Source organism: Eleginops maclovinus, chromosome 21 (genome assembly GCF_036324505.1).
Source record: "Eleginops maclovinus isolate JMC-PN-2008 ecotype Puerto Natales chromosome 21, JC_Emac_rtc_rv5, whole genome shotgun sequence".
Classification (NCBI taxonomy): domain Eukaryota; kingdom Metazoa; phylum Chordata; class Actinopteri; order Perciformes; family Eleginopidae; genus Eleginops; species Eleginops maclovinus.
This window is the reverse complement of record NC_086369.1, coordinates 7,251,733-7,275,680: the sequence shown is the minus strand read 5'-3', so window position 1 is coordinate 7,275,680 and position 23,948 is coordinate 7,251,733. Positions and strand designations below refer to the sequence as shown.

Sequence of the window (23,948 nt, the reverse complement as noted above, 5' to 3'; positions counted from 1 at the left end):
AAAGGGGTCAGTACACAGCCTCTTTATCCAGGATCATACCATCTGCAGTGTTAAATCTCAGACCATTTGGTGTCATGTTTATCTTGTTAGTGCAACCATTTCCCATCGACAAAGATAATATCAATGCTCAGACGAAATGTTATGTTTTCATTTATGGAAATGATTGTTCCATAGCATGGTTTCCAGACTTTGGTAACTTAAAACTAAAAAGTTCTTTCACTTTCAAGCAACATATTAGGATGACAAGGAAGGGAGAGCTGTTGCAGTTACAGTATAGGAGGGGAGTTGTGTCGGATCAGTGGACGAAAGCGGAACATTTCCCTGATCTTCATCACCCATGACAGGATTTGTGCCTGTTGTCCCTCGAGGCTGCTTTGAGGTTGTCAGAAAACTTTGTGCATGCCTGACTCATTACTATTCACTTTCCTTGTTGTGTGTGTACACCACTGTGGGTACAGTACATTTAGACATGTCTATTTGCAGATTGTAAGTTGCAAGACTCAACATTACTGTCCATTTTACCGTGTGAACGAGGAATAAATATGTACTCTGCCGGGTTCACTTTGACACTTACATAAGCTGTGAATGTGATTATGACAGCAATAACTCAGTGGTGTCTGTTGTGTGTTTTTTTCCCAGCCTGATGGCAGTGTTAAGCTCCCTGTAGGCTAGAGTGTTTATCTCACTGGTGTTTCGGCTTTGCAGTTTGGAATTCACCCAAAGCGAGGCCCCGCTGTCCGGGCAGCTCTGCTCCGGCTAACTCCGGCTAGTTGACCTCATTTAAAAGCCAGGCTGGCTGTGTATCTGTCCCTCTGAGCACAGAGTCTCTGTCATCCAGCTCTCTTTTGTGTCTCTTTGTGTCTCAGAGTTAGGGTAATGCACAAGCCTGAAATTGCAGTCTGAGCCAGACCCAGCGCCAATCTATTCAGCCCAGTCCATGCCCAAAAGCTAAACATTGTTTTAGCAGGAAGCCAGCCCAAATCAAAAATATTGACGTCAAACTCATCTTTCTTCTCTATTTGTATCTTTTCCTCTCTCATACTCATATAGCAAAAACAACTTTCCAGGCGTTATGCTCTAACCGAATCATTCATAAATCAAATGAATAATGAGCCAAATGTTTATTGTGCCCTTTAAATTCTCCTTGACGACTAATTATAGACAGTGTAATGAGTGTCATTTTACACATAATGTGTTAATAATTACAACATTTAACTCACTTAATATACATTGTTTAACTCCTTATTGTAAACCTACTGCTGCTGTTTAATAAATCTGCTATTGCTTGACCATCCAGCCTGAAAGAGTGATTTCACTTTTGCTGCCGAAATCATGAACAATGGTGTTTTAGTTTGAGGTTTAATAGTAATATTTTTATTTTAGGCTCTAACCTGGCCTGAATCAAGCTGATAGGATCCTTTTTTGTTACTTTTATTTAGCAGAAACGGTGTCCAAAAGTTCATCCAAATTCAAAAGAAACAAGATCTTGAATTCATCAAAAGTTGAAAGAGGGAATGAATACAATGTGAAGTCAACTGGAAGTCAAACCCCCATTAGGCTGGAATACTTAGGAGTCAACAAAAAATGTATCAACACCAGTCGAGATAGCCAATCTTTCAGTCCTTAAAAGGGTAAGAATTACAATTTCCCTGAAGCTGAGACGTCCCTGAATGCAACTTAATCGTTGCTCTTCATAAGGCCTTCTGTGCCAGGTTAATGCCCATGGCGAGATAACCCATATTTTCTTATTTACCAGATGCCTTCATACACATGTGGGATGGCGGTTCACAGCTCACTGCACATACTGTAAATGCAAACACAAGCACAAAACAGAGAAAATCGCCGTGGCCAAGTATTCTCCTTCTACCCTTCTTTCTGAGCAACCTATCTGTAATTATTGGACGATGAACTATCCTCTGGGTTTATGAAGCACTCTGTAGGATCATTACGAGTATCTACAGAGGCCTATTAGCAGTTGATTAGGCACTGGGCTGGACCGGAATTGCGTGGGCATATTTCAAAGAGAGGGAGAGCCTTAATTAGCCGGCAGAATCGAGCTGTTTCCTGGTTTCCTGGTCAGGTGGAAGACAACCAGCCTCTGCATCAATTAGTGCTACTTGCAGAGTTGTTTTTTTTTATTCCCCTGCTTCATGTTACAGAAAGGTGATGGAGGAGAACTGCCGTTTGATGTCAGAAGGAAGAGTATGTGGTGTGTGTGTGTGTGTGTGTGTGTGTGTGTGTGTGTGTGTGTGTGTGTGTGTGTGTGTGTGTGTGTGTGTGTGTGTGTGTACATTTGTGTGCAGGGATTGCAAATGATGTAATGAAGATATGCAGTTGCTATGACTTTATAGTCTATATTTTACCGGTCTAAAAGTTGATGTCCTCACATTGACCCCGTAGCACCAGTGTTTTTTTTTATGTATTATGCCCAAAACAAAGACATTCATACTTTTTGTTCCTTTTTTTAAATGATTATCTATTCAAAATGTATCCACTAAGGCATAAAACACTAGGTTAACATTTGCTGAACACCCATTACATTATTTTTGCATTAAAATTCTATCCAAAAATAACAAAACAAAAGCAAATGCGTTTTTAATTTTTTTTTATCTGACCTTGATTTTTAAATCACAAACCCTCAATGAAGCTTGAGTTGTTAATTTTCCAGCAAAAAATACACTTGAATACATTATTTCTCCATTAGAGAGAACCAAAATACTTTTTTTGAGGAAGAAGATCCCCTTTTATTGTCAAATGTGGGGTTATAAGCTAATTTCATTCTCTAAGAACAATTTTAGGAGACTACTGTCTAAAAAGACACACAATGAAACCCACACATGGGCACGTGAATGGTCCATAGGACAAAAATATCATCAAATGACAACAACTGGTGAAATTGGTAATGCCACTATCTTCAATCGTAGTGTTAGTATTACACCTAATGCCTATGGGTCGCAGTGGTAGGGACAGTTCATCCAAGACCTGTGGATTGAATTTGAGTTCTGCAAGCCAGTTCTTCTACATGAAACTTGGTAAAACATTCTTACATATACTGTATATGGAGCTGGCTTTGTGGATGCCGGAGTTGTCATGTTGAAAAAGGAAAGTCTTCCCCTAAATGTTGCGCCTGGGAGGAAGAGAAAAATCAAATTGGTAATTTACAGGATAGGAAAAAGGGGGAAGGATGAAAGATATGTTTATTTATATGACTTTCAATACTCAATGCTATGAAAACATTCAAATTGTGTAACCTGGGAGAGGAAAAATCACAGATTTGGTTCCATTTATCAGAACTCGTAAACATCTGTGACAATTGGGGTTGTAAGAAGACATTGATTTATTTCGAGGGTTCATGATTGGTAACAGTTGACCTAATATATCATCTTTTGCTGGTGTATTAAAAAATCCTTTCAGCTCAAAACATGACAAAAATAGCTCCAGCCATACATGGAGAAACTATACACATACTTTGGGCCATATGATATTCAAATTAACTTCCCATGCTGGATTATGTCTTCTGTTTATTGCTTCAATATGAGTGTAATTGACATAAGTTCATTATTGAATTACAAATTGATCACTACCTCTTTACAAACACCACTGATGTAAAATGATGCTGGCACACAAGTCAGAGAGCGAGAGGGAGGAGGAGAGAGAGAGGGAGTGTTTTGTATCTATTTTTGAGTCCTGTGGCCCTTTTATTAGTGCTGTGTCGCAGGCAGAGCATGCTGGCCTGACAGCGTGACGCACTCCGATAAAAAGGCTCTTGCTCGCGGTCACAAACATGTCACCATGGCAATTAGTATGTCGCCGTGCGTGTGATTGACAGCTGCCACAGCTGGCAAGTACACAACAGTGAGCGGGGCTGTTAGGGGGACCTGGGGCAATGGAGACACACATCATAAGAATAAATGAGGGAGATTGTATGTACCTATCTCTGAATTCACAGGTAACTGACATACACCGAAAGAGACATTTTCCTTTTCATTTATTTCATTATTAAGGTTAATTATAACTCCTTTTTTATAGCACAAATATTTCATACAAGCATGTCAGAAGAGTTCTAAACGCTGGACAGTTAAACACAGTATTCTTCATCATAAAGCCTTACTATCAGTTTATTTGATGTCATTTCTTTGCCCTGACAGCTCATTTGAAGCATTAAACTCATTAAGGAAAAACAATCCGGCTGCCCGAGCTGCTGGCTATCAATAGAACATAATCAAACACAATAAATAGCATATGTTTGGTATAGAGTAGTAGGTCACTGTCTAAATATGCTCTGTGAACAGTTCGTTGCCTTATAACAGCTGTATATATTATATCTTTGAGGGTGTCGTAGTCATATATTGACAATGACATCATTGGAAATCAGCCAATTATTGCCTCAAATTATAATTACTTTAAGGGTATTTAAAAAAAATGTCTTTCCTTTTAAAAGACCAAAAGTATTTCAATTACTGTCACATAAATGGGAAGAAAAAGGCATCTTCATCTATAGGCAATATGATGTTGTTACACAAGGACTAAGAGATGGCATTTGGAGTTTATTTCTAAACAAAATAGAGTTTTTCTCCCCAAAACTACAGTTTGCATCCTTGAGGAACTCCAACATGTTTATGGAAATTTGAACTGTTCAGTCAAAGTCAACTTTATTGTTAATCTTCTGTTCGAGTGATACAGACAGGGAGATCGAAAATGCTGAGGAATAAAATAAAAATACCTTCATACGTCATTTCAAATCCATCTTCTCTTACATTGCAGCTTTCTTTACATTACCTGTTGATCAGTTCATTTGTTTCTACAAACCAAGCAGTGACCAAAACCTTTTTTAAAAGTCGTACTAGTGGTAAAAAAAATATATTGGCACCTTTAATTTAAATGTAATCATATTTTTTAGTTTTTAATATATTAGATCTTGCAAAACTAAATAAATGATCTGTATTTTTGGGGAGAAAAACTCTATTTTGTTTAGAAATAAACTCCAAATGCCATCTCTTAGTCCTTGTGTAACAACATCATATTGCTATAGATGAAGATGCCTTTTCTTCCCATTTATGTGACAGTAATTGAAATACTTTTGGTCTTTTAAAAGGAAAGACATTTTTTATAAATACCCTTAAAGAAATTATAATTTGAGGCAATAATGCTGATTTCCAATGATGTCATTGTCAATATATGACTACGATACCCTCAAAGATATAATATATACAGCTGTTATAAGGCAACGAACTGTTCACAGAGCATATTTAGACAGTGACCTACTTCTCTATACCAAACATATGCTATTTATTGTGTTTGATTATGTTCTATTGATAGCCAGCAGCTCGGGCAGCCGGATTGTTTTTCCTTAATGAGTTTAATGCTTCAAATGAGCTGTCAGGGCAAAGAAATGACATCAAATAAACTGATAGTAAGGCTTTATGATGAAGAATACTGTGTTTTACTGTCCAGCGTTTAGAACTCTTCTGACATGCTTGCATGAAATTTTGTGCTATAAAAAAGGAGTTATAATTAACCTTAATAATGAAATAAATGAAAAGGAAAATGTCTCTTTCGGTGTATGTCAGTTACCTGTGAATTCAGAGATAGGTACATACAATCTCCCTCATTTATTCTTATGATGTGTGCCTCCATTGCCCCAAGTGCCCAAGTATTTCCTCAGCTCTTCCTCCCTGTTTAGAGACCTCTCACACATACAGTATGGACCAAAAGCTGTTTATCATGGCCCGTTGATATGATAAGCTCCCATCACTCCCATCCCATCATGACTTATGGCAGGCAGCTTGGTGGCAGGTTTCCCCCCATTCAACATTCTCCACATCAATCACCGCTGCAGACTGAAGTGGGGTGCACTGCCTGGGCTATTCCTGGCTCTCCCTATCACACACATGAAAAAAAAAATAAGCATACGCACTCACCTGTCTCTGGCTTTTTCTCCCTGGGTCTCTGTGACGTGGGCATATTAACAGTGGCAGGCAGTAGCTGCGGCACGCTCCACCTGTCCTGAGGAGACGACTGTTGGCGAAGCAGAGATGAAGTCAGGTACACCACAGGGCTCATGCAGGCACTCAGCTGTGCCAGGCAGATTTTTATGAATGGATCCACAGATCAACAGCCTGAATCAAAATGAGAGTAACAAATATGGTGGCCCATTTATCTTGCAGAAGTATCCAATTTGCCCAAATGAAATGGACTCGTTGACGGCCAAAGTTTGATTGAATGAAACAGTTGTAATCCTCATAAATGGGTGAACATGTTGTTGGTTTACCAATGTCATAGCTACTCCTCTAATATCTCTCTGACTGGCTGGGTAGGTTCAAATGTTGCAGCTGTTAAAAACACACACTGACACATACTAAACATAAGTTTGGATTGCTCGCCAACAGTTTACAGCTTAGATTATTGATGGTTCTAATCTATGGAGTAGCAGGATACAGGAACACACAGCATTGAGTATTATCTTCATACACAGTTTATTGGGTACCACTTTACAATAAGACTCCCCTTATAAAGGATTCATAAAAGGTTTATAATTAGGTTATTAATTGGGTTGTAAACACTTTATTAATTATTAAGAACCATTTATAAACCACTTCTAACATACTTTTCATACATCAACACAGGCTCACTATTTGGCAAGATGACTTAGCCTTATTTACATTTTAAATCATTTTTCTAGAATATAAGCACATTTTTTACTCAGTTAAATCACCACCATTACCTGAGGGAAATTTACAGTATGCATGTTAAGACCAAGTGCTTCTGAGGTGTCCTTGAGCAAGGCAGCGTTCCCTACACTGATCCCTAGGCGCCGTACATATGGCGCCCACTGCTCCTAACACTAGGATAGGTTGTCCAGCAGTGGCTCACTCAGTAGGGGCTTGGACTGGGAATCGTAGGGTCGCTCGTTCAAGTCCCCGAACAGACTTGAAATATGGAAAGTGGACTGCTACTTGGCCCTGCTGTGGTGCCCTTGAGCAAGGCACCGGACACCTCCAATCCCCCCTCCCCATTGCTCCCCGGGCGCTGCACAATAGCTGCCCACTGCTCCTAGTTCTAGGATGGGTTAAATGCAGAGGACCAATTTCACTGTTTGCTCTGCTGTGTGCATGTATGTGACAAATAAAGACTCCGATTCTCTCTCTCTCTATCTCTCTCTAGGATGGGTCAAAAGCTATTTTTCCCCTCTGTCGGACGATTAAGGGTTCCTTTTTCTTAAGCTGCTTAATAATACTCCATTGTGTTTACCATCTTTTCGTCGATTTTTAAACTAAAGCCACCCGATACACAGTCTGTTGCCCCATTGTCAACATACATTTGTTGAAAGGGTAGCTTGAAACAAACCAAAATTGGTTTTCCAAAAGTCTTGCTGGTGTAATACACAGTTGGAGTGCAGTGGCAAAGTACTATACAGGTTTATGATGTTAAGAACACAAGGACCCATTTCAAACTGTCACCACTGCAATGAGTAGCCATGTTCAGCAATGTAGTGCCCCTTTAAATGCTTTGTGCTCTTCAGTGGAATCTGTTGAAGGACCACGTTGGCTGAATCGTAACCCGTTAATTACTTTGTGCTTTTGAGACCTGGCCGGCCCCTCCAAGGCTTTAACTGAGGGACTACACTCTCAGCGTTTGGACTTCACCGAGGAGCTCGAGAGACAATCAGAAATAGTTTCCTCTAAAGACGTGCAGATCCCTGTGAAGAGCATCACAGTGACTGAAGCTTCATTTAGACGCTTGCCACTGGCCCTGCCTCTGCATCTCACAGTCAGGTCACAAGCACTTCATAGCGTGTCAAGTGTCGGCTGAAGTACCATTGCTATTCTGGGCCCCTCGTCTTTTCTTGTGACTCATAAGTCATTATCATCTCTGGCTTTTATCTCGAGAGCAGGAGCAAGAACATAACAACATTGAGCTTGATGCAATGACCCAAATGTGTCCATACACGAGAAGATGGAATCTCAATCCAGCAAGAAATAGAATTAATAGTTCCCCTTTAATCATCCGAATAAGTCTGTTCCTAATTAAGATATTAATTATATCTTGTAATTTGGCAAACAGCATAGAAAGTCTGCCAAGGATGCCCCCTGACGCCCCTCGTGTTTTTCTCAGCAGCCCTCAGTCTGTTTCCTATCAGACTTTCAATCAAATGGAAGCGGCTTTACTAATTTAATATTGAGTGTCGAGAAGGCACAGACAGAGGAATCTCACCACTTAAATAATTAGACCCTTGTCCTTCCCACAAGACCCACGTTCCAGACTTTATTTTTGGTTTAATATTGACATTTGTAATTGCTTTTCATACTGGTGTCTCATCAGTCTGCATGACAAGATGTTGTGTTTAAAATTCTTTCAACAAAGTGAATTTATTACCAAGGAAATTAAAGTTAAAATGGCCTCCAATGTCCTCTCTGTGTGGCTGATGTATATGTTCTTGTCTCTTTGCAGTGTTTGCCTCTCCATGGTCATGGATTTGTCTTGGACAAGTACACGTGCCACTGCAGGAAAGGATTCTTTCATCCCAACAGAGTGGCTGTCAACGGCTTTTCAAGTAAGTCATTGACAGATCAATCACCCTTTTCCAATAAAAAATAAATGTCAAAACTGCTTTTTTGCAACGTTTTTTTGAATGAGAAAAATATTGTTTACATTAATGATACCACAGCCAGTTTTCCCCTTTTTGGGGGGCCGAGTAAGTGGTGGTTTAACCTGGCTGCACTTACTCGCTCAGTATGGTTTGGTATGGAAAGAAAGGGGGTAAGCAAAACTTTCTATTGACCGCAATCTATACAGAAATCCGTCCAAAAATGTCCACCGCAAAATTCTAAACCATCAGTTGTTAAAGCACTTGGATATATTGAATATTCCGCTTGTTTTTTTCTACAAGAAAAGGTCAAATGAAACGGAAGTAATTGTTTTAAAGTGTTTATCTTCCTGTATTTAGCCCCTCAAGGCCGCTTTTATTTGGACTGCCTATAGACGCAACAGTGGGTGTTAACTCTTTAAATAAGAATGGGCATTTTGTGTCAAAAATAACACTTGTTCTTTAAAAAGTCATACAATTACTGTGAATGAAAGTGAAAAATGTTGTCAACTAAGATGAAACAAATCCATTAATGCCCTCGGATATCATTCTAAATAATAGGTATTCATTTTGACATGCCAAGTTGAGACATGCAAGCATAAATATGGGTTTGCATGGGAAATGCACGTACACTTTTATGAGGCTTTTATTTCATGATATCTCATAAGGTTTCTGTCAGTAAACAACAAAGCAGGCCGTTTTGGAAGAACCAGATCGTTTCCTGTCAACCCTTTTCTTTTTATTTAGTACAAATATACTGCAGCAGATGAGCTAATTGTGTTAGTTCGTGCATGTGCTTCAAGGTTGTATATAAGTGTATTATCATGGGCAGCAGCCGTAAGCAACCCCCCCCCCCCCCTGCTGTTACATTATATAACATTTTATAAGCACGTTAATGAAAGGGGCATGTGTTACTGCCCTTTCTGAAAATTGAAGTAGCCCTCGTACCTGGGGAGGATAATCAGGTTCAAGATGGGAAATATCTTTATAATGGTAGTTAGTTTCTCCAGTTTATTCTGTCTGCTGTGAGTTAATTAAAAAAGACTTTGCAGACACAGAACCCCAGTGGTTTTCACCTGCCCTCAATCACTCTCACATTTTCATTTCAATCCACTTTCCCTCCTGTCTCATCCCACTCGAACCTCATACAGCACGGCCCTCTGTTTCCATCTCAATTTTACCCTTTTTCCCACTCATTTCCCTCCCTCCTTCACCATCCAATTGCACCCATTTTACACCCTAAAATATAGTCCCTTCATGCACAGAAAAGCAAAAAATGATCATACTTTCTCTGAAGATGGAATTCTGTGCTGTCTGCTTCTGGCTGTTTGTGCTCATGTGTGCATGAGTGTGTGTGAGAACACAATAACAGAGAGGAGAGGCAAGCCTGTTAGCGAGGCGTAGTGCTGCAGTCTGGCCCACCATGGGGCCAATAACAAGCCTGTTAATCCACAAGGGGACATCCTTGACACTCCTTTGCAGAGAGAGCCAGTGCAACCCTCTTCCCTTTGTCTCCCAGTGATCTTCCATTGTGTATATTGCATATAAATATAAGTGAGGATTTGCTGGAGTTTTGTTTGACTGTCAATCAACTGCAGGGGCAACCACAGAATGAAAACCAGCTAAAGGATATGACTCATGCTACGGAGATAAGTAGTCCTTTTGAAGGGATCAATGATGTGCAGAGTCATAGCTTTGAAGAATAGGCCAGTTTCTTTTTTAAGGCAAAATCCCTGCAAATCTCTAAGACAATAGCTGTTTCCAATAAAGCCTCCATAAAAGCCCTATTTAAGGCCACCATTCGTTATCTATCCAACCACATGGGTGTCTCTCAGGGGATTTCAAAACAAACCAATAAGATGTCCGCTAGCTTCTTGTTGTCCCTGTTTGGTTGTTACCTTAGCTTACCCAGGGAGGAGGTTTTTTATAAGCCGTCACTGCTTGACCACATTTGGCACCACAGCAGCTCTTCTTGAAGCGGTTTAATGGCTGGTTTATACCTTAACCTCAGTTGAGATTCCTGAATACATGTATTTTACCCACCCAGATCTTGCGCTTTTTATTCGTTTAGCCAATCTCCCCCATCGTCAGACTCCCCGTCGTAAAAATGACTATGTTCTGGCATGTCTGTGCGATTTTCAAGGAGAAACTGCAGTTATCAGCCTTGTGTAATATGCCAGTGATGGAACAAGGTGCTGCAGTGTTGACTTTTCATGTTCACACATATAGATCCATCTCCCTTGTGTTGACACAATGTCGATGAATCCTTGTAAGGTCAGAGAGGGATAAGCACATATAAACTCAAAACGCTACAGCCTGTCATTGAAGCACTTTATCTCCTTTATCTATTAATACTGGTATCATATCCAGAAGAAAATTCAATATCATAGGAATACTGTAACATAACAAAATAATCTGTTACGCTCACGATTCTGTCCTCATGCAAGCACATATTTAATTACATTTACCCTACATTACACAGTTTGTACATAAGTGTATCATCGTTTTTGCAACAATTTTGACCATTAAAACTGTTTGTTGCCTTTTTTTTTTGTCAAATGAACTATGAATCCAGTACTTTTAGCTAACTTTTTTGAAGCTTTTATCTATTACTTAGGGCTATCTATTTAAAGCCTGCGTCAATTGAATTTAGCTTTAACTGTTTTTGTTTATCAGTAGGGGAAAGAGGGGTAAGATGAGCCACATTTTTATTTTGTTGTACATGAGGTTAAATGCAACAACAACAACCTTTACTTCCAGATGTGTTCTGTCAACCCAAATTAGATGAATGCATAATTAAAATGGAAGTTCACAGCATGTATTTGGAGTAAGACCATGGAACTGGTTATCCAGGGTTTTTATTTGGTCTCCCAGTTCCTTCTCTGTCCTGTGTGAAGACCCTCTTTACTTCTCCACTCTACCCTACTGTTTTCACTTCCTTTTCACTTCCTTTTTCCTCCTTCTTTTTTATGTGTCCCTCCCCTGACTATGTTTTTTTCAACCATTTATATGTTCCTTATGGCTCATTCCAAACTTTCTAACCAGTTTAGACATTCTAGAGCACAACACCTGTTTGCCAGCTTTAACATTAATACATGTATTCAAAGGATTTCCTTCCCTGGGATACATGAAGCCATAGCTAGAACTTCTGTATTGTAGCACAGAAATCATGATATCTACCTTAGGTGAATAAGCTTGATCAACGACAATAACAGGACGATTTTGGGTTAAAGCTTTCCTGAATCTTCGTCATTAAACTCCTATCTTGTTTTTGATAGGGATGGGACGAAAGGGACAAGCTGCAGACAGCGGTCCCAATGCAGACGAGGGGTCTTCCAGCGACTGTCTGCCATGCCAGCAGGGCTGCGCCTTCTGCAAGGACGACACCCCCTGCGTGGTACGAGAGGACGGTGCCCTCCGCTTGGCTGTGCTCTCCTTCCAGTGCCTCTGCATGCTAATCGTCTTCGTCAGCATGATACTCGTCTACCACTTTCGCAGGAACAAGGTACGCATCATTACAGGCTCACAACATCACCATCTAACAGGGTCTCACATTTATTATATTTAGGCTGACATGGTTTGCGAGTGATTAATTAGATAGTGTTATGGGGGCTGAATTACCATTGCTACAGTGACACTCAGCTTTCTTTTGAGTTAGTCCATCATTAATGTATGAAAGCCAGTTTGCGCCACAGAAAATACAAAAATGTATCATGTAAGTCATAATTATAACTTACTATCTCATCATTATCACTTACTATCCCATGATTTCAACTTACTAAATCATTATTATAACTTACCATCTCATTATTTCGACTTATGATCTCATTATTTCGACTTACTATGTCATTATTATGACTTATGATCTCATTGTTTCGACTTATGATCTCCTTATTATGACTTACTATGTCATTAATATGACTTACAATCTCATTATTTCAACTTACTATCTGATTATTATGATAGTAATCATAAATAGGACTTATAGGATACATAAGTTCTTTTCAGTGGCGCAAATGGGCTTCCATATGAATGTTTTTGGCAGAGGTTGCCACACGATATTATTTTTCAGGGAATTTGTGCTGTCATCATAAAGAGTGGAAGTTTTAAAACTCAGCAGTGCAAAAGAGACACAGATTCAAATCACAGTAACGAAATCATGACAGTTGTGGATTTGATGTTTCCTGTGCCATATGGTCATCAAAGCACCTCGGATCAATAAACCAGTAAATCTGTTTGTGGGTGGTCAAAATAAAGCTTTGAAATCATTTCAAACAGCTCAGGCACTCAAGTCAGCAACTTGGAACGAGACCAGCGTGTGCAAATGCATCCACTTAAGCTAATTTGATTCATACACAGGGCCACTGACCGCTTCATGCTTCACAGTTATAGTAATAAGATGTTTGCATATAACTTTCCACAGCTGAAATATTTATTTATTTCATTCAAATAGTTGTATAATAATGATTTAGTTCACAGGTTTGCTGACAGTGTCATTGTCTTCTAATTTATTCAGAAGTAATATATTCTCTTAATCAAATTTAGAGGTGAGGCCGTTCCCACATCTGTTTCACAGCTTTCTGTATGCAAAGGGAAGATTCAGATTCAGCTCATTGAATAATATTCACGAAAGCAAAGTATCAAGTCTCTAAATTTAGAATGTTTTTTTGTAATAGTTATCTTTTTGGGTGTAAACGTCTCTTTCCCAACAGATTGCTTTAGTTCCTACTGAAAATGCAATTCCAATAGGTTACATGGAGCACTAAAACAGAGTGAAAAGATATTCTGAATGTATCATTGTCACGTTGGCTAATGCCCTGTCTCATGTTGTAGTAGTGAATGTACCTGAAAGTTGGCGATAGTACCGCTTTATTAACTTTCTACCCAAGTAAACTTTTGAACATACTTATAAAGTCCTCTAAGGTTCTAGATGTTACCGTCAAATAATTGGCTTAATTAAAGGCTTTGTCTTGAGCATTAGACCTGTAAGGATTAGCCCGAAGATTCAGCACATTCCTGACAGGGGAACACAGCCACTCTATCTCCCACAATCCTGAAGACTGCCATTATCAAGCAGAGTTCAAAAAAGAATTGCTTCCTTTTTTAAACAAGAGAAAAGTCACCCCAGGGGTCTGTTATCGTTTAAACACCACTTGTGTAATCACCCAATAATCTTATCAAACTAAATTTAAGAGATCATTTTGCTTTGCGATAAAATCAAATTAGTTCATTTGGGTTGCAGATTTCAATATACCCTAAATAGGACCTTACACTCTTCTGGTTCATATATGTGACCAGTGTGTATGTATTCTTAAAATAATCAAGCATTTTGTCAGTTAGAGGGTGATATTTTTGTTGAATGTCTTTTTCATTTGGAGCACAGAAGGAGCCTTAAAATGGTGAACCCTTCTATAAAAAGTCCTCGAGGCACAGGCTTTCATCATTCTTTGTTCTCTTTCAAACAACAAAGAAGAAAGCTCCATTCCCATTTTAAATCCTGCAATATAAAGATATATTGTTTAGACCTGCTGCAAGATGAGGGGCATTTTAAGCGCAACATTCCAAACTGTACATTTTGTAAATAAGGGAAAAACATTGATGTGTAAAAATGTCAAGACATTGGACATACTCTGATTGTCTGCAGTTTAACGATGAAAGCTGCCCTAATGTGTTCTATAAACAAGGCATCAAAAACGTATAGTGTAAAACAAAGCATCCTCTGTTGCGTTTTAGCTTCTTTTAGCTTGTTGTCTTGACTGCTTGAATGTATTGATTCTCAATGGAATTCGGACTCTTATTGGTGTTGTCTCCTCCAGTAATGAGCTTTTCACAGTGAAAACAAAAGCTATTTAGTCTCTATTCAAAATGATCAAACTGTGAAAAGCGGAAGCAGTAACCAAGATTGTTTTGATGAGTTTTATTTTGTTTCTGTTGAGCTAAAATGAAACTCTTTTGTGATTACCTAATTTCCTACAGAAAGGCTTCAAGTCAAGAAAAGTTACAGTGATACTAATATTAATATTGCCTTTAGATCTATTTAGAATAGTCTTTACATGGCTAGGTATCTTTGAGGAGAGATTCTAATAATTGCATGTTTTCCTGTACATTCGTCAACCAATTAACTAAATCGCTGTTGGTTCTGTTTGTAATTTATTAACTTCAACATGCTTCACACATCAAACCAGAAAAGGGGACGAAATGAGTCTCACATTTCCTACAATGAACATCTGAGCCAAAGGATATTAATCCCTGTGATTACTGAGGAGTCTTTGTCCTTGGATGAACACTTTTTGTAAAATAAATGTGAATGTTCTCATACCTAAGTGGCCAGGAATCAGTTAGTGTGGTTAATGATTGGTGTCATTTTCTTCTTTGCAGAGTATCAGAGCATCAGGTCTAGTCCTACTGGAGGCCATTCTGTGTGGAACTCTGCTTCTCTACTTTCCGGTAAGCCCGAGACACTCACCAGTTTGTGTTTTGTTTCCTGACATGTTTGCTGATAATCCTCATGTCATGCTCCTTTAAGCTGAAAACAAAATGTTCTTCTTGACTGAAGCTTGGCATTCAGTTTGACCTTCAGTTTGCGCCGTCGCATCTAAAGCAGAACGAAATTTCGTTTCTCATGCAGTGGCACAGAGCAGGACTGTTTGCCTTGTCGGATGGTACAAACCACACTACATAAATCATACGTGTTTTGTTTTTTTGACAGCCACATGGAGCTGCGATAAGCAGGGTTTTCACAGCCTAGGTGTGCGTATGATAAAACGGGGCTGGCAGATACAAACATCCCAGGGCTTGTTGGTGACCTCCTGCTGGCTGTACACAGAGCGGGCCAATGAACCAAACAGCATGTCAACATTACCATCTGTTGACCAGCCGAGCTGTGCTGCTTCATACAGACTGCGCTCATTTAGACCATTATACAGAATGACCTCATATACATTTCATTTAACCTTAGGAAGCCCCAGTTTTGATCCGAGACTTTTTGTTCCATTGTTCTCCATCAAACTGGTCAATTTAAAAGAATATGTATTAGTTTTATTCGATTTTTGATTGACTGACTAAACAACCAACTCCATTTTGTGTGATTAATCTATCTTAAGACTATTTTTAGAGCTAAAATAATTAGTCTATATGTAATTTTCAAACCAAACAGTCAAATGTGTGTATTTGATGCTTTTTTGTTTGGTTTATTCATGGGTTTTTGGCTGTTGTTTATAAGAAGCGATTTCACTTTTGTCTTCGAAAAACTGGAAAACAAATGTCCAATGAACCGCAGACACTTGCGACACATGTTGGACTGCCAGACAAGATTTCTCATAGACTCTACTATGGCATTCTCTTTAAATTGAACAGAATGAGTGTATAGACAAGAATCTAGTTGCTCAATACTGCATAATTATTCTCTTAAACTTTCCATACTGGCGGCATTCTAAAGTTTTGCATTGTGATAGCTTCCTACAGACAGACCAGTGGGCGTTTAAAAGTGAAAGTATAAGCAAAGAAAGTATCAAAGTATTGACTATAGCTAGTGGATGTCTTAGTGAAGAGCAACAAATCTATAAAAATAGCATTCGGAGATTTTCACTCTTGGCAATGGTTTGGTTGTTCTTTTGGCCCTATGACTTCTTGGGATAAAACCCAAAGATTAAGTCTCTATAGTCAAACAACTAAAGTTACCTTATGTGAGAATAGAACTTTCTTTCTTTGGTGTACCAAGAATCTCATGAGTGTTATAAAGCATAAACATAAGAAGACAATGGCTTTCTTATTATTTTTATACCCTGCATGAGTAAAAATCAATCCATTAGATTTCATCAAATAAAAAAACAGTTACAATGTTTTCCAACTCTGAAGCACCTCATTATTCCAACAGACTCTGTACCACATACCATTGATTTACATGAATCTACCATTATGTCTTCCTCTTGGGTGCTTGGGGGCATTGGCTAATTGCAATTTAGTTGCAATCATGTGCAGCTATATGCTTAGCGAAGCAATGCAGGGCAAATGTAATTAACAGCAACTGATTTAGAGCCAGCTAATCAATGCAATTTGCTGCAACAAGCTCCTGGAAGGTAATAATGTTTGAAGTTTGCAGACCCAAAGCAAGCTCAGGTTATTGGTTAGTGAAGGGATGGATAGTAAACCCTGTATCCAGCTGGTGTAGTGAAGGCACAAAATGCTAAAAATAGATTGCTTGAAAAAAGGTAGTACAAAGGGAAGTTCACTTTTTGAATCCTTTGGAATTATTCTTTACTGTTATGCTGAAATGGTCACTGTGAACACACCAAAGAAATCTCAGCCTGTTCTTGGGAAAAGACCATCGTTCTGCATGGTGCAGCACGCTAGATTGATCTCCACCCTGATGCATTTCCATGTCTCCCATGCGAATCCCACATGAGCTGTGAGGGTGGGACGCATCACCCCCAATCTAAATATAGATTTTGAAATATTCCACCGCTGCTGCTGCTGCTGCTGCTGCTGCTGCTGCTTCTATTTTAAATAATTCCACTGTTATTAAGCAGCAAGAGATACATCTCATCCCGCTCCCATGGCATTCGGCTTTGTGGAGTAATGCAATACCACCCGGCACTCTTCCCCCTGCCCTTTTTCTCCTGAGTGTGTCACATGCAATAACTTCAGACCCCCCGACTTTGAAATGAAAGGGGAGGAGGGATGAACAGGGAGCACAGAAGGAGAGAGGCAAAATTATGGCAGCGCTAAAGCCAGCTATTTCTGTCTGGCTGTGGAGATGAGAGGGGCAGGGGTGTGGGGGGGGGGGGGGGGGGCGGAATTTGTGATTCACAATGTGATCCCTGGATTATCCAGCCCTGTGTTTGTCTCTTTGCAGCTTCTTATTGATGCTACTGGGAAGGATGGGAGTAAAAGTGACAGAGTTTGGATTGCTATTGCTTTATTTTATTTTTTTTTTTAAATGCAGCTATCTCCTCCAGTCAGGCCAGGAATACTTTTAGACAAGACAAACAAATCAGAGGCGCTGCATAGTGTGTGGCCCCCTAGCATCAAATCGTATAAAGACACTGATATTGTGCTTGACAATAATGGAGGAAAAGGCTAAAAGCAGATTCATTTAACATGATTTTCTTGTTGTTGCAGTATTTGCAGCTTTGCAAATCTTCCAGAAGAAAACACCTTTTGGTTTTAAAAGGCTATTGATCAAAACAAAATTTGATAAAAGCATGAAATACTATATTAGAACAACTTTTGCATGCATGCACCACAATACCCGCTCTACAAAAGAAAGAAACAGATAGTTATTTCACGCTTTAACCGTGAACGAGGTCACAATATCATATGGTTGGATCACTGCAGAAATCTGACAATCACCAACTCCTTAACTGAATGTAAAACCAGTGTGAGTCCTATTTACCCTTTGCTACCTGCTCCCCATCTGTGTGTGCACCAGTGCAGCTCAGAGACACCTGCCCCCCCCCTCCCCCCGCCCCCCTGCATGTTCTCCCCTCTGAGAAATATCATCCGTTCTGCTGCTTTTGCATTCATAGATGTTAACTCAGATGTAGAAGTGGAATAACTGTACTGGTACTTCTTTCTTCTTTGGCGGCTTTGCAGTTCACAACCCAGAGAGGACCTTAAATTCATTCAAATGCGTCCTGCCGCCTGACCTGTAAAGCTACTTGCATATAGTTAGAGGAAAAAATCTTGGGTCATGATTGAAAGGATCAATATAGGCTCCTGGCTTTTCCTACTCTGTTTCTTCTTGCACGTCAGCTACTGTGCATATGACAATAAAGCCTTTGAATCTTTTAATCCTGGGAAGGAAGGGGTGTTGGAACCTTGGTGTTGGTGTATTAAGGTCAGAGGCTTTGCCCAACCCAATCATCCAACCAGAACTCCACACTAAAGGTTTCGCAGGTCTGTATGTTTAACAGTGTCTCGCTACTTCTGCTTTGATTATTAAATCAAGAGCCTTCAACACAAAGGTCATCTTAAGTTAAACAAATGACCAACACAGTTTGTTTTTGTTAAAGTACCTATGTAATAGTATTGACAATTATGGGTCTTGCTAAAATCCTTCAAATTACATCATGCTATTTCCCATTCACCCAATATTGTTAGGGCGAGAGAAGGGAATGTCATGTCCTGCTCAGAAAATCGTTCCAGTTTTTAAGCAGTGACCTTCGAGAACTATTCCCCCGTCCTTCACTCCATGTCTTTCCACCTGTCCAATCTCCGCATTGTCTTGGTGCCAAGCTGGGCCAATGTGCCACCTCAGCCCATCTCAGGGATCTGTCGTGCATGGCAAGCAAGCTTCGCAGCACATCAGGGGGCTAATGAGAAACAGTATGGCCATGGGATAATGTATCCTGACCTGACAGGCCATGGAACACAGTCTGCCAGACTTTCTCTCTCCCGTGCTCTGCCTTCCATCCAAGCTGTTCTGACACTTTCAATCTGACTTAAGTGGATCTGGAGGGATGCTGTTTGCATTTCGAGCCCTCCTTTCATACCCTGCTTCCTTCTGCAGAGTGCTGTGGAGTCCTCCAAAACCTACGCTCACAAAGTTAAAATTTAGTATGCACTACGCAGCGCTTCTACTGTTCACGTAAACAGAGAAAAAATTGACATCGGAAAAAGAAAGATGGCATCAACACATGATTGTATACGACACAGGCTATACCCTTTCTGATAAGTCCGTTTGTGCCCAAGCAAGATGGGATATAACGCTAAGGATCTAACTTGTGATGAGGAGTGAAGGGAATTGTGGGATCTGAGCGTCAGCCATCTCTTGTCTTGTGAGTGCAGCGTGTGAACTGGATGTAATTTACACCGGGCCCACCTCAGGGAGCAGAGGGAGCAGAAGAAAGCATTACCTCCCTTCAGAAAGCTGCCCTTCCCATGTGGCGGTGGGTGTCGGCTTTCATATAAAAATGGATCCATTGCTATTATAACACCCCACCCCCTCCACCCATTGTCTCATACTGAAGGTGTTTTTCAGATTTTGGAAGAAGAAGAAAGAGACAATTAGAAAGATGATGACCAGAGAAAGTCGGGCGAAGGCAGACTGGATGTCTGTCACTCTTTCATGTCAAAACATTCGAAATAGCACAAGAGCTTTGTTGTGACAGAATGATTCCTGAGGCTGAACCATTCAGTTCTCTTCTCAGATGGAAAAAAGTCACGCTAAATGGCTGAAAGTCATTTTTCCTCCCTTTTAGCTGCTAGCCTTTTCCAAAGAAACTGTGGTAACAAAAGATTAAAATTCAGCGGCGTCTGTACACTGGAGCTGGCTAACGTTTTCAGTGTGAGTCACTCTAACATCTGCAAACTGATGTGTTTATACTGCATCATTGACAGATGACTAATAAATTATACTGTATTTTAGCATTTTCATTTCCAGTAAGTGCTCCATTAGCACGAGGTTGCTCTTTCAGCAGTCATAGCTGCCAATCACAATAATAATTCAGTGTTCAAATCATAATTGAGAATTCCTACTAAGACTAACAGAGGCAGTAAAACCATTTGCATCAGTTTTTTCACATTCATTTAGAGATATTACCAAAATTAATAAACTTTTCTGAGTGGATTGGCAGCCACAAATCACCAAAGTCTATACTGCAGTTTCATATTATCCATTAAATGTGATTTGGTGGGCCCCGGCCGTGGCACAACAGGCTGGGACACCTGCACCGCACGTCGGTGACCCGGGTTCGATTCCTGACCTGTGGTCCTTTCCGGATCCCACCCCGACACTGTCCGATTAAAGGCAAAAAGCCCCCAAAAAATAACTGTATGAAATGTGATTTGGTGGCAGAAATGACATTTGGAGGATAACAGGAAGATGAAACTAGGAAACTAAAGTGAAAGAGTGTTTAAGGATAATCTTTGTAGAAGAACATTGCACCGTTATTGGAAAATATGATCTTAATTAGCATCTTTTAGCTTATTATTTTGTGTTTAATGTCAACTACACTGTCTAAGTTAACTCTTTTTGTTCTCATTTAACATTTTAAGGCTGCAGCAGGCAATAGTTTTTAACATTATACAAAGATAAGCACAGCTTCAAACAACAAGTCAAAGACTAACTGGTGACCATATGGCAGCATTTCAGTTTGTGGAGACCAGAATCAGAGCTGAAAAGATGCTTAAAGTGGCCATAGAATGCATCTATCTGGTATTTTAAATTGTTCTCTGATGTCAAAATAGGTAACTTTGGTTGATCCCAAAAAATGTCCAGATGTGGTTTTACAGGCCCTTTCACAACCCTATGATTTGGTCCTAGAATGAAACAAACTGAGTTGCCTTATTTGAGGCTCATTTAAATAATGATGACGAGCTCTGCTCTGATTGGCTGGTTTACAAGGAGCAATCCATGGCTGCCTCCGAGCCCACGGAGGTAAGTGAAGTTCGCAAAACTGTAAGAGATGAACCATGGAGGCTATTGGCATTCAACCTCACATGTTTGAGCCTTTATCGGAGGAGGAAACTGATGAATTTGAAGAACAGCCAGTTGTTCGGAGATTGGAGAGCAACATTACGGAGTGGTAAGTGTTAGCGTTAGTGTTTCCAGCAGCTGGTGCATGCAAATGTTGGGTCTGGACCACCGTGTGTGACGTCCCAGGATTTTAATTCCCCGTTACCGCTGTGATATACATATTCATGATTTGCACGTGAAGGAGGAACCATGGTGTTTGAGGTTCACTGTATGTCAGTTCAATGTACCGAACTCTCCTTATTCAACTATGCCAAGGTAAACACAGTTTTCCATTCTATGGCACCTTTAAACATGGCCAAAGTCATAGTTGTGGTAAATATTGTGATGTTATTTATAGTTAGTTATATTATTATTTATTTATAACAATACACTTCAAAAAGAGAGGCACCACCTAAAGATTAAGATTGATGTCACATATTTTAATATGTTCCTGTTGTCACCAAGCAGTTACCTAGCAGTTGTGTTACAAAATATGCATCAAGTTTATGTGTGGTTATATTCATTTAAATATGTAAGGAATTTGCTTCAAAAATACTAAACAATAATATGTAAATGTTGTATTTTCAAATTGTTCAACTCCCCCCAAGTGGCCAACAAATCAATGAATGCTGCTATAGGTATAAATAGACAAAATATGTGATATAATTAGAAGGACAGAACATTGTGTTTGCACTGCTATAAAGAATGTATTTCAATGTGTAGGCTTCAACATAATGAAAAATGATATTAAAATCCAGAAGACAATCTCACTGTTGATCCACCACCCCCATTTCTTTTCAAGTAAAAGCTCAAGCGTTACATTTGCAACTGATGCTGACTTGTTTCTATCATGTCTGCATGACTGCCAGAGACGACACGGTGCATGAGACCTATTTTCTCTTTTCTACCTCCTTCCCATCTGTGTATGCACCGGCACCTGTGCAGCTCAGAGACACCTCTCTATCCCTGCATGTTCTCCCCAGTGAGAAATGTCACGCCTCCTGTTCTGCTGCTTATGCATTCATAAATGTTAACTCATATGAAGAAGAAGAAGAGTAGAAGAAGAAGAAGAAGAACAAGAAGAAGTAGTCTTTTCTTCTTTTCTTTGTCAGTAGGGGCTTGGACTGGGAATCGTAGGGTCGCCGGTTCGCCAAGGGTCGCCAAGTCCCCAAACAGACTTGAAATATGGAAAGTGGACTGCTACTTGGAGAGGCTCCCAGTTCACCTCCTAGGCAGGCCTGGGCGATATGGACCAAAAGTCATATCTCGATATTTTCAAGCAGAATGTCGATATAAGATATATATCGATATTGTTGACGCAATAACACGACAGTGTCCGCGCTCCAACTCGTGCCGTTCATGCCGCTGTGTGCTTTCATTTCCAGCCTGCCTGCTACATATTTTAAGCACTCTCTACAGCTGTTTCTGTAACTCGTCAGACACCTTGTAACCAAACCATTTCCAAATTACTCCATCCATTTGTCTTTCGCTTACATACCAGCTCTGCGCCGCGATTGACATTTTGCTCGGACGCCATGGGGAAGAGTGTGTGTGTGTGTGTGTGTGTGTGTGTGTGTGTGTGTGTGTGTGTGTGTGTGTGTGTGTGTGTGTGTGTGTGTGTGTGTGTGTGTGTGTGTGTGTGTGTGTGTGTGTGTATGTGTGAGAGAGAGAGCTAGACGCAGAGCGGGAGAGACAGAAGCAGTGGCAGGCGTGGCTCAAACGGGCTATTATTTGAAACAAATTTGCAAATGTGTGAAAATACATATATATATATATATATATATACACAATAAACACAGTTCTATATATATACATAGACATACAATATATATATATATGCATAGTTTATACACATATACTTTCACCCATTTCTAGGGCAAATGAAAAAAAAGGCTAAAGACCTGCTGTGGTTTCCAGGTCTCTTTGCAGACGATGAGACCTAGAGTATGTGGGAAAACAGATCACAGGTACGCTATTCTCCACTGAGTGCGGAAAACTAATTTCACGGCATTGAGGGAGAGGTCTGACATCCTAATGTATGAGATCAATACCCTGTGGGACCCTGACCTTCATGGTTAAGGGGATAAATCCATGAAGCTCTCACCCTCTGCATTGAACCCCCGTGCACACACACATTTGCATTTTAATCCTCTACACTTAATAACACACTGCTGCTCACACTGCAGTGGTATTAAAACAAATCCACCAGTATTTTTTTAAGTGTTATTTGTTGAATATCTCTCGTTTACCCTTCAGCGAGAGCTAATTATCTTAAGCGGCCCAGCACAAAATTATTTGTGTGTGCTCTGTTGTGCATCCAGTTGGGCGTGTTATTTTGGTGGTGGGTGTGTGAACATTCTCACATAAAGCCTTTGGCGACTGCAGAGGGCCAGAGCTTTTGTTTTCATGACATTTAAGTTAGGCCCTTACACAGTTAAATTAACACATTTATGGGGTAAACCTGGCTCATATCTAAATCCAAGTCACTCTTCAAAGGCATTCATGGTTGGTGGGCTAATGAAAAGTGACAGAGGTGGCTCTGTGAAGAATAAAAATGAGCACTTGAGAGATTAGTTTTGTCTGCTGGGATGAAATCTACACAATTATACTACAAAAACTCCTTTCGCCCTACAAACCATCTGATTTACTACTTCTACCTCTTAAAAGTAACTGTCCTTGTTTTCATTTTGCACGTTGGATGGTGTAGTATGGAAAGGAAAACTCCCAATTTGCAATGAATCATTCACGGTGCCACCCGGGAAACTACAATGCTTTCACCGAGGTCAGTGTGGTTAAAAAGGTGGCTTAAAGTTCTGTTGATGCTGTTGCTTACCGTTAGCAAGTTCGCAAGTCCCATCTCGCAGGAAGAAATGATGCTAGCATTTGTGCTAACAATGCTAACAG

At 39.9% G+C, this 23,948-nt stretch overlaps 1 protein-coding gene across 1 annotated transcript in view; it reads left to right on the top strand.

The window, feature by feature from the left end:
- gpr158a (G protein-coupled receptor 158a) overlaps positions 1–23,948 on the top strand; it is a 60,477-nt gene that overhangs the window by 19,911 nt on the left and 16,618 nt on the right. The window contains 3 exon segments of the mRNA XM_063912290.1: positions 8,452–8,554; positions 11,866–12,092; positions 14,966–15,034. Coding sequence (XP_063768360.1) covers positions 8,452–8,554; positions 11,866–12,092; positions 14,966–15,034 — 399 coding nt within the window.